General features: G+C 39.4%; 1 protein-coding gene across 1 annotated transcript; it reads left to right on the forward strand.

Annotated features, from left to right (window-relative positions):
- Window positions 1-9,996: 9,996 nt before the first annotated feature.
- On the forward strand, window positions 9,997-14,065 carry LOC145991574 (uncharacterized). The gene is made up of 2 exons (XM_083127619.1): window positions 9,997-10,388; window positions 13,405-14,065. The coding sequence occupies exons 1-2, from the start codon at window positions 10,208-10,210 to the stop codon at window positions 13,950-13,952; spliced, it is 729 nt and encodes a 242-aa protein (XP_082983745.1). The 5' UTR covers window positions 9,997-10,207; the 3' UTR covers window positions 13,953-14,065.
- Window positions 14,066-14,519: the final 454 nt, after the last annotated feature.

A 14,519-nucleotide genomic window follows, 5' to 3' on the forward strand; every position in this document is an offset into this window, starting at 1 on the left:
CATCAGGTAAGGTTCATGTTACATAACTTTTCACAACTTTTAAATACTGTACATTATGTTATTTACAGGTTAAGGCCTGCTTTGTAGAATGAAATGCAAACAAAGATTTCTGCTGGACTTGCATAATATTTCCAGCCTATCATTTAAATAACCTTGGGATTGCCCGTAACAGTTCAGAGAAAACGATCAAACAGCATAAACACGAACTTGTCAAGCCAAAGAGCAAAGGTCCATCTGGAAGAGGAAACAATTGCGATTACATCCTCCAGCGCGGATTTCCCCAGAAGGTGCGATAATATCTAAGCGGACCAGAAAGGAAGCAATCGCGATATTGTTTAGGGGAATCCTGTCAGAAAAAAAAAGATCTCCCGCAAAAGAAGCCAGTTTGTATAACCTGTGCTGTATAGGTTTCTCAGAAGTTTCATCTCGGTAAACTGGTTTTACAAATAGACGATGATAATCGTGCGGGCACTGTAATTAGTGATGCGTTAATAAGCCTTTGGAAATTAACAGAGAAGGAGAGAAGAGAGGGAGACGTGGAGGAAGTGAAGGAGATAGAAAGAGAGAGGGGGAGAGAGAGGGAACGATAGGTAAACAGGGAGAAGATAGAAAAGAGACATAAACAGAGGAGCAGGAAGTAAGAAAGATAGAGAGAAAAATACATAGAAGGGAAAAAAAAGAAAGTAGGAATTCGAACTGTGACCAGGAAAGCAGAAAATGGGGAGACAGAGAGAAGGGGAGGGAGATAGAAAGAGAAGTGAAGAAGAATAGAAGGGAGAGAAGGGAACATGAATAATAGAGAGAGAGAGAGATAAACAGGAGAAGAGAAACACAGATAAAGGGAGGGAGAAGCAAGTAAGAGAGACAAAGAGAAAGCGAGAGAGAATTAAAGAGGAAGAAGAATACCTTACAGTAACAAAGAGAAAGAGAGAGAGAGAGAGAGAGAGAGAGAGAGAGCGAGAGAGAGAGAGAGAGGTAGGTAGAAAAGAGATAGGGAGAGAGATAGGTAGGTAGAAAAGAGGTAGGGAGGGAGAGTGAGAGACAAAGAAAAGAGGAAATAGAGGAGAGGAAGAGACAAACGAGAAATACAGAGAGGAAAGAGAGGAACTAGTGTCAGAGAGGGAGAGATGGACATGAAGAAAATTGTAACTGTGATCAGTAATGTGTTCGAAAATGTCAAAAAATTATGACCTCGTATCAGTAATAAAGAAGCCTTACTTCCTGCTCAAAAACTGTTTTCCTTACAGAGAAAACATTATAAGGCTTAAAACATGTCGCAGGCAAGATAAGGAAAGTAAGTAATTTACTCTGAAGCCCACGGTGTGTGACGATTCGACTTAGGCAGGCACAGTTCACGAATTAAATAGTCCAGTATAATTTGAGTACCTTGGAGGTCATTTGCTTTCTTTGACGTCGGTTTTTCCCTTTTCCTAAATATCTTGAGCAGGCATGTTCTACTTTTACGAAGAATTGAAAAGTGCTCGTATTTCATTTCACTTTAAGTGAATTGCATTTCTTCCTATAATGCTGTTGCAAAACTAAAAATAGTTACGCATTTTTTATAACTTCCAGGATGTTTGAACTCCACGAAAGTGTGCCAGCCCCTGTGGGAGAGTGGTTAGCACATCGCGCTACGACTCCAGGGGTGCCGGGTTCGAATCCCGGCCTGGGCATGGATGTTCGTGAGTGTTCATTCACCAATTTCATCATGCCATCACTCATCCCCATATTTGTAAATTAGCCAGAAGTGGCACAAAAAGGGAAGTAAATAAATCAAATCAATCAATCAATCATGTATTTGTACTTTGTTCAAAATACAGGTTGAGCCAAAAGTCACGATCGAATATTCATATAATATTATTGTGAGGAAATGATGTAATTATGGGCGTTCAGAAAGGGGGACAAAGGGGGCCACGGCCTCCGCATGGAAAATGAATGTCCACCTAAAAGTTATATATTTCACACATAATTTATTTTCAGTCACAGTAATTTATGTTAATTATTACAAGTGCGTTGAAGGAACATGGTAATTTCAGACTGAAGCAGTGTTTTTTGAGAGGGCATCACTCCCCCCCCGGGAAAAATTATCTTGCTTGCCCCTCCCTGGAAAAGAATCTTGCGGACGTCCATGGAACTGAACCACATGCATTAAGGAGTGAAACAGATAAGAATAGCTGGGCTGGTCGAACTTCTCGGTATGTTGATCACTATTCTTGGTGCACAGTTGGATTGAAAGGAGAATTTAGTTCACTTGGAAACAATATTTTCAAGTAGGTCCTCCTTCTTAGTTGGTCATTGCTGTTAAGATTTCCTCTTACAACATTTCTTTTTTTCTCTTTCTCTCTCTCTCTGTCTACTGTGCTTATTTATCTCCTTCTCTCTTTCTTCCAGTTTCTGTATATTTTCTCTGTTTAAATTTCCAATTTGATTTATTTTTCTTCAGCTATTTCTATTTCCTTATTTCTTTCTCAATTCCCCTCTATCTTCCCCATTTCTCTATCCCCTTCTATTTTCTCTATTTCTTTTGTTTATCCCCTTCCATCATTCTCTCTCTTTCTCTATTCATTTACTTTATTCCCTTGTATTTTTCTCTCTTCCTTCCTGTTTCTATCCTCCTCCTCTCCTTCTATCTATCTCTATTTCTTTCTGCTTATCCCCTTCCATGTTTCTTCTCTTTTTCTCTATTGTTTTTGTCCTTATCCCCTTCTATTTTTCTTTATTTCTTCCTGTGTGTCTATTTCCTTTATCTTTTATCCCTTCTATTTATCTCTCTTTCTTCCTGCTTCTCTATATTCTTTCTCTCTTCCTTTCTTCTTCCCTTTCTTCTTCCACCTTTCCCTCCCTGTTTCTCTATTCTCATCTATCTATCTATCTTTGTTTTTGTTTTTCTTTCTCTTTCTTACTGTCTCTGCTTTCCCATATCTTTCATTGTATCTTTATTCTTCCTCTGTTACTCTAATCACCTTCCTTCCCTCTCTCTCATTTGACTCGAGGATTGTTCAGGTAAAGATAACGGATTGACAGGCACCATCATATTCCCTTGATGATGTAAGGTGCGAAATATTTAGTTTCCTAAAAAAATCCTTCGTGTAGTACTTTTTGTCGAAGCATCGGAATGTCATAAATCATGCTCCCCCTCCAAAGGTTAAAATTTAGCAACCAGAAAGGGAGATGCAACATTCACAAGGAGGAATTTTCTCTTACCCTCTCCCTACAAAGGGTACTCGGTGTTTTTCAAATTGTGAGACTATCCTACTAATTACAGGGAGCTTAAAAAAAGTTTATGTAGAAAATAATGTGAACAAACTAGTTACAAAAACCGGTGTGTTGTGTACAGTTAAGAAAGATCCTGTTGATTTTTATAATCTTTTGGACGTTGAAGGCCGTTGTGTTGCACTTGCCGAGTGCAACGAATATTGCAGTTCTCGGCTTTTGATGGTATCTAGAGAAGCTGCAAATCGCCAATAAAAAAGAGAAAAACAAGCCTGAAACGCACCACGAAACAAAAAAGAATCGAAGAGGCGTTGCCCAGGCAGGTTCAAGGACAAGGAAGTACGCCTGTAAAGGGTGCAATCGACCAAGTCACTGTTCAACCTGCTGAATCAGTAGAAGTGCCTCAAGGGCGATCGTGGAAACTGAACAAGGCAGGGAAGAGGCAATTGTCAAGCACTTTTTGCCTGCACCATTGTCTACCATACTTGCTGCGAGTGCTTTATTGCATAACGCCGCTCCTCACTACAGAAGCTAAGAGCCTGGCTGCAAATATTACCATGATGGCTTCTCAATGAAGGACGTGCGATTCCGAGAAACGAACACGACAACAATGAGAGAACCACTGACATTTCCACAAGAAATACGTCTGGATGATTCTTCCCAGCGTTTAAATATATCTCTAAAATTAACTATCTTTTTCTAACTACAGTATCTAAAATTACACTAATATTCTAATCGATACACATAACATTTTCTTTCTCCTTTGACTTCCTTCTCTCTACATATATGTTTTTTTTCTATTTTCATTTCTATTTTTTCACTCTCCTCTTTTAACTTTTCAATATAGCTAATTTCCTAAAGTTCCCAGAGGTCACACCTCCTGAAGCCACCCAGGAAAGCCTTCGTCTCTACCCCATACTGGTTTCCCACATGATAGACTTTATATCTTCACTCACTAACATAGAAACATAATCCTTAGTTATTCTAAGCATGTTGTTGGAGGCACATAGTGGTTCGTATCCTACTTTAAACTGTAGGTCCAGTCCCGATTAGACTTACTGTGCATAAAGTGGACTTAAATCACCAAATCAATCAACCAACCAAATCTATGCATGTTGAATATTTATACATTTTAATTAATTAATTTTGTTATTAATTAATATTATATGTGCAAAGAAGTACAGTAAAAACTCGTTACTTCGGACTCCGATAAGCCGGACTTCGCTTAATCCGGACAGGCAAGAAAAAGAAAAAAAGCAGAATGCAAGGTTTTAAATGTGGCTAGAAGTCAACAAAAGAACTTCCCAAGGAAAAGGCAGTCAACCACTGATGAAATTCTGTTTCTCCCAGACTTTGTACTGTACTGTATAGTGTATTTAGGCCTATGCCCTTTAAATACACCATAATAAACGTGTTTTGTTGCTATTATAGAAACGGAGTTTTAATGCACTTTCTACTGTTCTTTTCGGTTATTTCAGTTAATCCGGACTTTCGTTAAACCGGTCAACTTATCCCACCCCCATTAGTCCGGATTAACGAGGTTTGACTGTAATACTACTGCTTTACGCTAACAAAACTAACTCTCTACTCTCACTGGTTTCCACACTATAACCACTAATAAACATAATTGAAAAAAAAGGAAGATAAATCAGAAAAATGTAAATACCATTTCCAATATGTTTCATCATCAATGAAATATGCTGAAAGTCCAAATGTCATAATTATCTATTTCAAACTGCCTGAAGGCAGTGGCGTAGTTCTGAATTTCAATACCCCCCCATTAGGAACGTTGCCATGAGTGGGCAGGGGGTCAGCGCAGTTTTCTGTGCCCCCCCGCAAGTAATCGAGGGGTGGCTTTGGTGAAAGAAAATTACCGATAATTACAATGTAATTCATGTACATACGAATCTCTGGCATACGCAGGAATTTTTTTTCGGGAGGGGCTGGAATTGTAAAGGTGGATAGAACATAGCTGATTTCTAGGGGAACGGTGTACAGAATAAGACATTTCGTATCATTAGAACTTTCAACTCTCAAAAATGACAATCGGGGATCATTTTAAGGGGGGGGGGTTGCATTTGCCTCTGGTTTTTCCCAAGTTCTTCAATGCTTTCATTTCAAAATGTTATTTTTCATCAGCCTCTCCTCTGCGTACACCAGTGATACGCATTAATGATGTTAGAAAGGTTAATATATTGCTATTTTCTGAAAAAAAATGGGTAAAAATGGTTTAATTTTTGGAATCAGCATGCTGAAATTATACAGAGACCACAGTCAACTGCGAGTCATCCAAATCTATACCGACCGGTGTTATTTCTAACAGAGTTCAATATCCATAGAACTTTGATCAATAGTCAACAGATGGTGCTTATTAGCTTCTTTTTTAGTTTAATGTATTTTGCTTCAATTTTGTTAAGATTTAAATTTATTTTTAAACATCTTCGTGGAGAGAAATATTCCTGTTATTCTTCCAAAGATTTGTTTACAAATGTTTAAATTGTATTTGTATTTGTTCTTCGTTCAAAAGATGTTCTCTTGATTTAAAAGTGGACATACTTTAACTACAGTGTTAACCAAATGCACTTTCATGAAAATATGGAAATGCTATATTAAAACACCATTAAGCCTTGTTTCCATGATTATTACTTTTGTACTTTTGTACTTGATACAGAGTCTGAAGAAGACCTTGCTAGAAGGTTGAAACGTTACGTTTAGTTTATGTTTTTAATAAAATAAATTACTGCCTTGGTCAGCATATTTAGTTTTTCAAAATGCTATATTAATTGTAATTTTTGTAGGGGCAATGAATGTTTTTTTTATAGCCACGATCCACAAAACTCAACAATGCCAATATCTTTCATACGGCTTAAGAAATAAGAAATCTCTTACTTTTTCCTCAGACGCGGCGACCCGCTAGTGAGGAGTAGAACTCTTACCTCCTTCACTCTGACTCGTGAATCTATGGAGCAAGGCCGCGCATAACGGTATGGAAAGGGAGAAAGCGAGAGGGCTGAGCGAAGTAATGCGCGTTCCTTTGAGGAGAGTTATTATAGGATCTCACCCAAAGACACCAGCCCTTTCGGAGACGTTCAGGATGAAACTTAATTTCCTGCATGATAGACCAATGGCGGCGATTAGAGGGACAAGGGAGGGCAGTTGCCTCCCCACTTTTTGCCCCCGCGCCATGGCCTCTAAATACTAAGCCTTGTCTACCAAGAGAACGTATTCATTTTTCAATTTATAATGTATATAGTTTATAGCTAGAGATTTCTAGTTCCAAAATCATATTGTCTCAATATTACTAATTTTTATGCAATCCCATTATTTATACACTGTGTTGTAAGTTGAAACTTGTTGGTAAGTCATGACACATTCCTCTAAGGACAATTATATGATTGTACAAATGTAGACACGTGATTGCAATCAGCTGTTCCATGTGAAAATTAATAACCCATTTACAAAAGGTTTCATCAAAGAAATGAAACAGTCCTAGGCGATTACAACAGTGTGTGTGTGTTCTGTTTTGTAAGAGATTTGTTAACACTTGTAATGGTTTTCCATAAAAGAGTAGGCCTTAACATTCATTATTCGTGAACCTTGTATTTTCTTCTGGGACTGCTGCAAACGCTCGATAGGGGCTCTTTATATCATCGTGTTGATTTCTCTAACAAAATCATTCAAAACAATTCCAAGCTTTTACAAAATTATTATTAAAGTTTTTGTACTCACTCCATTTTAGTCCAGTCACCAAGAAATATTTTCTCTGTTATCAGTGACAGATTTAAGACACATCCGTAACTACGAAATTTTTAACAGCTCATTTCTGTCAAGCTCAGTGTTTAATTTTGGGATGCAAATTGTTGAGAGACTGGAAGTGAAATGTCTTCCAGAAATTGTAGTACTGTGGTTTCACGTGGCTGCCGGAGAATTTTCTTAGAGTGGGGTTAGAGTTGGAGGCTTAGGTGGTCACAGGTACAAAGATCCTCTACTTTACTGTCTACCCTCGTACTGCAATTTCCACTATTTCTCTCTCTCTCTCTCTCTTTTTCTGTGAACCGATCTCCCTCGATTTCTTTATTCTAGTCTTTTACTATTATTTCCTTCTTTCATATGTTATTGTTCTGCCCGTAACTAATTTTTCTCTCCTTTTATGTTTTAATTCTTTCTTTCTATGTATTTCCCCTTTCTCTCTCTCTGTCAGTCGAGCTCCATTCATTTCTTTATTTTAGTTTTTCGCCATTTCATTCCTTCTTTCATGTCTTACTTTAACATCCGTAACCATTTCTTTATGTCCTTCTCTCATTTCTTTCTTTCTTCTCCTCTGCATATTATTTTCCCCTCTCTCTCTGTCTATCCATCTTCCTTTATTTCTTTCTTTTAGGCTTTCAATATATGTTTCCTTCTTTCACTTTCTCTATCTCTCTTTCAAGTCTATCTCCGTCTACTTCTGTTTGTATCAGTATTTTTCTCTCCTTTTTCAAGACAATGAAGATAATGAAAAAGAACAGTTTTATGATACACTCTCAAGACACCTATAAAAATGTCAAACTGTGATATAAAAATCATATTAGGTGACTTCAATGCAAAAATAGAACAAGAAGATTTTGTAACAATAGTAGCTGGAAAATACTCTTTGCTTCGTGAAACAAATGAAATTTGGAAAATTACTCATAGAATTCGCAGATTCAGAAAGAATGATAATAGAAAGTACCTTATTCGACCATAAAACTGTACATAAAGGAACATGGAAACTACCAGGATCAAATACAGTAAACCAGATGGATCATGTGTTAATATCATCGAGATATTCATCATCTATCATTGATGTAAGAGCATGTAGGGGACCAAACTGCGACAGTGATCATTTTCTTGTTAAAACCATGGTCAGACAAAGAGTTGCCAATGTACAGAAAATTAAAACTAAGAATAGAAATAGATGGAATATAAAGAAGCTAAAGAATAAAGAATGTCTTAAACAATATCAAGATGAAATAGAGAAACACTAGAACTAGGAAAAGAAGAAGAGAATGTTGAAAGAAAATGGGTAAAAATTAAGACAACAATAAAGAATGTAACTGATAAGATAATTGAGTGTCAGTCCATCTCCATTTATTTCTTTGTTTTAGTGTTTCCTTGTTTCACTCTCTCTCTCTCTCTTTCTCTCTCTAATCTATCTTTATGTCATATTCTTTCCATCCATAACTGTTTCTCTCTCTCTCATTTTATCTTTTATTTCCCTTCTCTCCCACTTTCTCTCTCTCTCTCTCTCGGTCTCCCTTTATTTCCTCATTTTACTTTCTCATCATTTCTTTTCTTCTTTCACTTTCTCTCTCTCTCTTTCTAATCTACTTATGTGTTTTCTCTTTGTATCCGCATTTCTTTCTTTCTTTCTTTGTATATCCCCCACTTCCTTGTTTTCCCTGCTTTTTAACACACCAAACCGGGGATACAAAAAAGGAGAACAACTCTTTGGCGCTGTTTAATTTTGAACCGTAATTTTCCGTACACGATAAAATGAACCACGAACAGCACTTTGAATTTCAAGCTTAAAGGAAGTGACGTCAGACCATAGGTTTGTTGTTTCTTGAATTCACGGTTAACGTTCGAGAATTTCCAATTAGGTTCGGTTTTAAACAAAGCTTTTCACCACAGATTGTCGGCCAATCGGAGCACATGTTATTGAAATCGGTCATCGAGGTACAGAATGCTATTTATTTCTATTCTGTGGTGAAGAAAAAGCGACGCGGAACGTTTAATAACGTGGTTGCAACCTCCTTTCTTGTGAGTGACATTCTTGTCGACATTTATTTAAAACAAAACAAAAACAAAAGTTCGACAAACAAAAATTAGGTCCATTTGTCACATACGAATGGTCATTGTGTGGTAAAGATTTTGATTCCTGTCACACACGTTTATTTACAGATCTTTTGGTTTTGCTGTCATTCGTGTATAGTTTCAGTCCTTATCGGAACGTCACTTTACTTCTAAGAAAATTCGGACTGCTAAGTTTCCCTCTGACAACCATATGTCAAGTTGACGTGGACCCCAGTAAATACTCCCCTCAAACCTTTCCCACTAATAGCGTTCCTCCAAGAAATGACAGTACCTGTCAAGTCCACGTGGAGTAAATCAGATGTTGCCAATTCAGTTTCTTCAGAGGTTTCTTAACGTCAGGTTGCAGTTGCGTTATATTTGTTAGGTTGTGTTATTATGTTGTGCTATTAGGGCCTCCCCGATGGCACAGTGGTAGCGTCGTCGCCTTGTAATCAAGGGGTCCCGGGTTCAATACCTGGTAGAGGCACATAGTGGTTCGGATCACACTTTAAACTGTAGGTCCAGTCCCAATTAGCCTTACTGTGCATAAAGTGAACTTCAAACACCAACTGAATCAATCACTCAATCAATGTTGTGCTATTATTGTACACAATGTGAAGACCTTGGGAGTATAAAGTCGCAGTGAATGAATGAATGTCTAAGCACTGCAAGTAAAAGTGGCAACAGCGCTTCTCCGAGTTGGTTTCCTATCGAGAAATGTACGATATTCAGTGAAGGAAAAGACAAGAGTATAGGGCTATGAATGACAACAGCGTATAACTTCACCAAGAACGACTACGAAGAAGAAATAGAAGAGGCCTACGTAGTACTCAACAGAACAAACCATGACGTCACGAACGTGGGTATCAACATTCCATTAAATCTGTTGATCTTTAATAACCGTCCTTCCCTGTTCAAACATACTTCTTTCGGAAGCAAATTCACACAACTTGTCCACGGCTTTACAAACAGTGCCTCGAGGACTGGACCTAAAGCAGTTTTTGCAGAAGAGATTGAGGATTATTGGAACCAGGTGTGGTACTTCAGTGAAAGGAAGAACGAAACTATCCTTGGCTTAGGTTAAATACTCTTCTAGTCTAAACAGTGACTGCTACTTGTGAGTCTGTGTCCTAGAACGGGCCAATAACGATGGAACTCAAGAGCACTTTGTCATTGGCGAATGAGTACTGTATATCATATTCTCGAAGGGTTGAGGTATAAAAAGTGTGTATATATACTCAGTGGATCACATTGGAGCTCGGTGCCTTGTTCGGTAGCGTTCAGCATTTTCACTATGGTGGACAGGATGCTACGTTACGCAGTGTTGTTTTCCATTGTTGCACTAGTTGTCATTGAAGCTGGTAAGGTCACCATTTTTGCATTTTTGTTTTTTTAATGATTGTGTTGTCGGTTTGTTTCATATTTATGTGTCACTGTATAGGGATCAGACATCGTCACGTGGAAGATTGTGTTCGATTCCAAGGGTGTGGAATGTTTCTATGTCCCTGCATAAACAGCCTCCAATAAGTGGGTACCTGGGAGAAAACTTTGGAGGTAAAGGTTGCTGGAGCATGATGATGCCTCCACTGTGGCCAAGATCGAGAACTTTATATTTTCTAAACCTCTACATGTCATTTGTTAAAAAAAAAAAATAGGTAACGAATCTTTAATCGGGTTTGTGTAATGAACCATCCTTAATTTAGCGAGTGCAGTATTTGTAGAATTTTCTGTGTGTGTGTGGGATGGGGAAAGGGAACAAGTAAATTATATGGAAGCGTTGGAGTTGAGTTTTTAAGTCATTTTGTACACAGATAGGCTAATCGGGACTAGACCTACAGTTTAAAATGCGATCAGAAGCACACTATGTGCCTCCACTGGGGATCGCACACGTGATCCTTTGATTACAAGGCTGTGACGTTAGCACTACGCCATCGGGAAGGCCGGAAGCATAATAGTGTGCGTGTATAGGTGTATATACAGGTAATACTCGTCTATATAAAGAAAGAGGTTTCATCTGCACATTACATGCCATGACGGCTCGTAGGGTTCTGTGGAAGAGTAGACCCACACATTCACGATCTGGGGTCTCCACGATGACGTAGTAGTAACGTCGTTGCCTTGTAATCAAGTGGTCTCGTGATTGATACCTGGTGGAGGCACATTGCACATTGGTTCGGATCTCACTTTAAACTGCAGGTCAAGTCCCGATTAGGCTATATGTGCATTAAGTGGAATTAAAACAACAATTCAATCAAATCCACGAACTGTGCTACTATGGTGGCAACGTTGTCAGCACCACGCTCTGGTCGCCTTCACCCCGCCTTTCCAATGGTTACCCATTTAGATAGAGGCTGGATGAATGTCAGGCTTTATGCAAGTTCACGTTCTGAAATATTCCCCCATAAGGTCACCCATCCCGGGGATCAAACCCGGGTCTCCCGTGTGATGGGCAGACGCCCTATCAACTGGACCATCGCGGCTGTTATACACAAAAAAGAACTATTAATTTGAAACCAAAAGTGGTGGAGGGTGTATTGTCCCTCATTCTTCTACAAATACCTCATTGATGGTACCTTAGGGCTAACCACAACAATGTTGTTTTCTACTGGCATCTTTGCCTTTCCACCTCTGTAATATGATCATGACAATGTGAATGAGTGTTGAACTGATAGATTTAGATGCGGCTCAAGATAAAAGGTTCACGCGGGCAAGGTAGATATTTGCCCCTCCCCCCTTATTTCCACCCTGACATCAAAATAACAGTAATCTCTCAGATAAAATTTCTACACGATTTTGCAATATACTTATTATGTTACGAGGCAGAAACTTCAATTAATTCTTGGGTAGAAAAATCCAACTCTTTAAAGAAATAATCACACTTACGTAATCAGAAATAATAATTTTTGATATTACTCATGGAGGTTTGGCGCCCCCCGAGAGCGGCACCCGATCAGTTGCCTGCGTCATAAATAGATTAGATGAAAACACAACTAAACGTCCGCAGTATCTATGGGATTCGAACCTAGAACTACTAGCTTCGCAGTGTGACACACTGTTTCGCCATGGAGGTTAACATAACGACGACAATGATACCATGAAGTGAATAAAATAACAAAATTGACTTGGAACCTCATCCTTTCGCAATACATTATGCTAACCGATATACTGCATAAGCAGAGAGGTGCATGTTAAGCTGTTTAAAACATTGAGGGCATATGCTGATAAGATGGAATTAGGTGCGACTACAAAGACTAAACCAGATTCCATGTCTTGGTTTGAATATGAAGCCAAATCCACTGACTTGGTAGGGTTTAACATCTAACACTAAACCAAGGATACTAGCTAGCTAACAATATGGTGTATATTAAATGGTTATTGTTTAAATTACATTATTTAGACTCCAAAAGCAAATTAGCAATATTACTTTCACAAGACATTCATTCCAATCGCGACTATACTAGTTCGAACTGTGGCGTAACACAATTCATAAGACATTTCTCCTGAATGTGAAACGAAATTCTTGGTATGATTTATTTTCATAACTGCTGCACTCATTGATATATTCAGAGAGTTCTAGCTAATAATGCACCAATATGGTTTTGAAATACTAGGAGGGAAGTGTATGGCTTGATTTTCTTTTAGTCTTCGAATCAGAAGGATTTAGTTTGCTTCGCAACAATCCCCATCTATCATTATTCATTAGAATTACTAGGGAATGGCTTTGAGGAAAATGAATAACTTTCTAAACTTACATATACTGTACAGATATATTGTTTTTATTGAATTATTGAAATGAAAATTTTGTGTGCGTCAGCACTTGGGCTATTTGCACCGGTCCAATTAAACAGGGCCAAGCCCCTTACCATAGTTGAAATTAATACGTGTCTCTGAGGACTAAAAGCTCCTTACCTAGTTTAACGAAGCTGTAAAAGGACAATCTCGTGGCAACGTAACCCTATTAAACTATTGATAAAATCTAGCGAACAACCAAAGCAAACCACGCGAAAAATCACTTGAGTGCTCTCTAGAAGGCCTTGAAAGATTTTTCGAAAGAAGAGAAAGAATTCAGAAAAAAAATAGTTTTCGTCGGCCAAGGGTCCAGCCGAGCCATAAATAGCACATGCGAAAGCGAATTTATGGTTTCCAGTAGCGACGATTGGGTACCAAAACTAAGGGTGGGGGGCAAGGACAGTTTACTTACACTTGGTAGACAATGCTTAGCATTAAGAGTCCATAGTGGGGGAGAAAATTGTGGCTAAAAGTGGGGGGAAACTGCCCCCATACCCCCCTAATCGCAGCAAACTGGTGGTTACTATTAAAAAGCTTGTCTTGTAGGGTCTAGCAGCATCTGGTTAAATAGTGTTTTTCTTTTTCCAGTTCCTGTAGATGTACCACCACCACCCAAACACACCGGAGGTCCTGGTGTCCAAATACTACCTCCTCGAACACCAGCACCAGTAGCACCACCGGCACCACAACACACAGGAGGTCCTGGGATCCAGATACAACACACCAGAACACCGGGACCGCGCACCAGGAGGGACGATGCGGGATCGTACCAGCCAAGGATTGCCCTTGAAGACCTTTCACCAAGAGAGAAGCGGGTCGCCCAGGTGCGACACGGTTTCGGACACGGAGGAGGCGGTGGATTCGGCGGGAGCCAGAGCTCAGCGTCGGCAGGCTCCCTCGACATCTCGGCGTCTCTGAACATCCACGGGAGCCAGAGTGGGGCCCAGAGCTCTGGTTTCGGAGGAGGGCGTGGTCCCGGAGGCGGATTTGGTGGCGGTCACAGCGGCGCTGGAGGGTTCGGCGGAGGGAGGCCTGGTTTCGGACATCGACCCGGCCATGGTGGATTTGGCGGAGGTGGTGGTTTCGCCTCTGCTTCTGCTGGCGGAGGCGGGTTCGGTGGTGGATTCGGACGCTGAACTTGCGAGCCTTGAAAAACTCAATTTTCTCTTTCAGTTCGTCCCGGACTGAGAGCGTTGTTGCAAAGGTACACGAATCATGGAACATGAAAACAATAAATTCTTTTACATCTGGAAAAGTAGTATTCTTTTCACGCCTTTGGAAACGATGCTCAAACTGGAAATTCCTTGCTGATTCTCCCACTTCGAGCACCGTTTCAAAAGTCTTTAGAAGTTACCACCCTAGCAAGTAACTGTAATAAAGTTTCTTGTGGAAATGACTGACAGTCCCTGCAACTTATTTTTGACCCTACATTAAATATCCATAGGCACTTCTGTTAACGATCGGCTAGCCCTTACAACTTTGGAGAGACATGCTAACAGCACCTAACCTAACCTGCCTAACCTATTCACGCAGGCATATAATAGCAGAAATAGGCATCGAAATTGGTTAGGTAGGTTAAATTTTATTTATTTAAGCTTTGATATTCACGTGAATATGTTAGGTAGATCAAGTTTGGGGCTATTTACATGTTTTTCCAAGTTTGTTCGGACGTCGCTAGCCAATCGTCTTCTGTTAAGCAGAAC

Source organism: Lepisma saccharinum, chromosome 8, assembly GCF_977018435.1.
Source record: "Lepisma saccharinum chromosome 8, izLepSacc3.1, whole genome shotgun sequence".
NCBI lineage: Eukaryota > Metazoa > Arthropoda > Insecta > Zygentoma > Lepismatidae > Lepisma > Lepisma saccharinum.

Coding starts and splice junctions, on each gene's coding strand:
- LOC145991574 (XM_083127619.1), top strand. CDS start 10,208: ATGAGTACTGTATATCATATTCTCGAAGGGTTGAGGTATAAAAAGTGT. Junction 10,389..13,404: donor ACTAGTTGTCATTGAAGCTG/GTAAGGTCACCA, acceptor TTCTTTTTCCAG/TTCCTGTAGATGTACCACCA.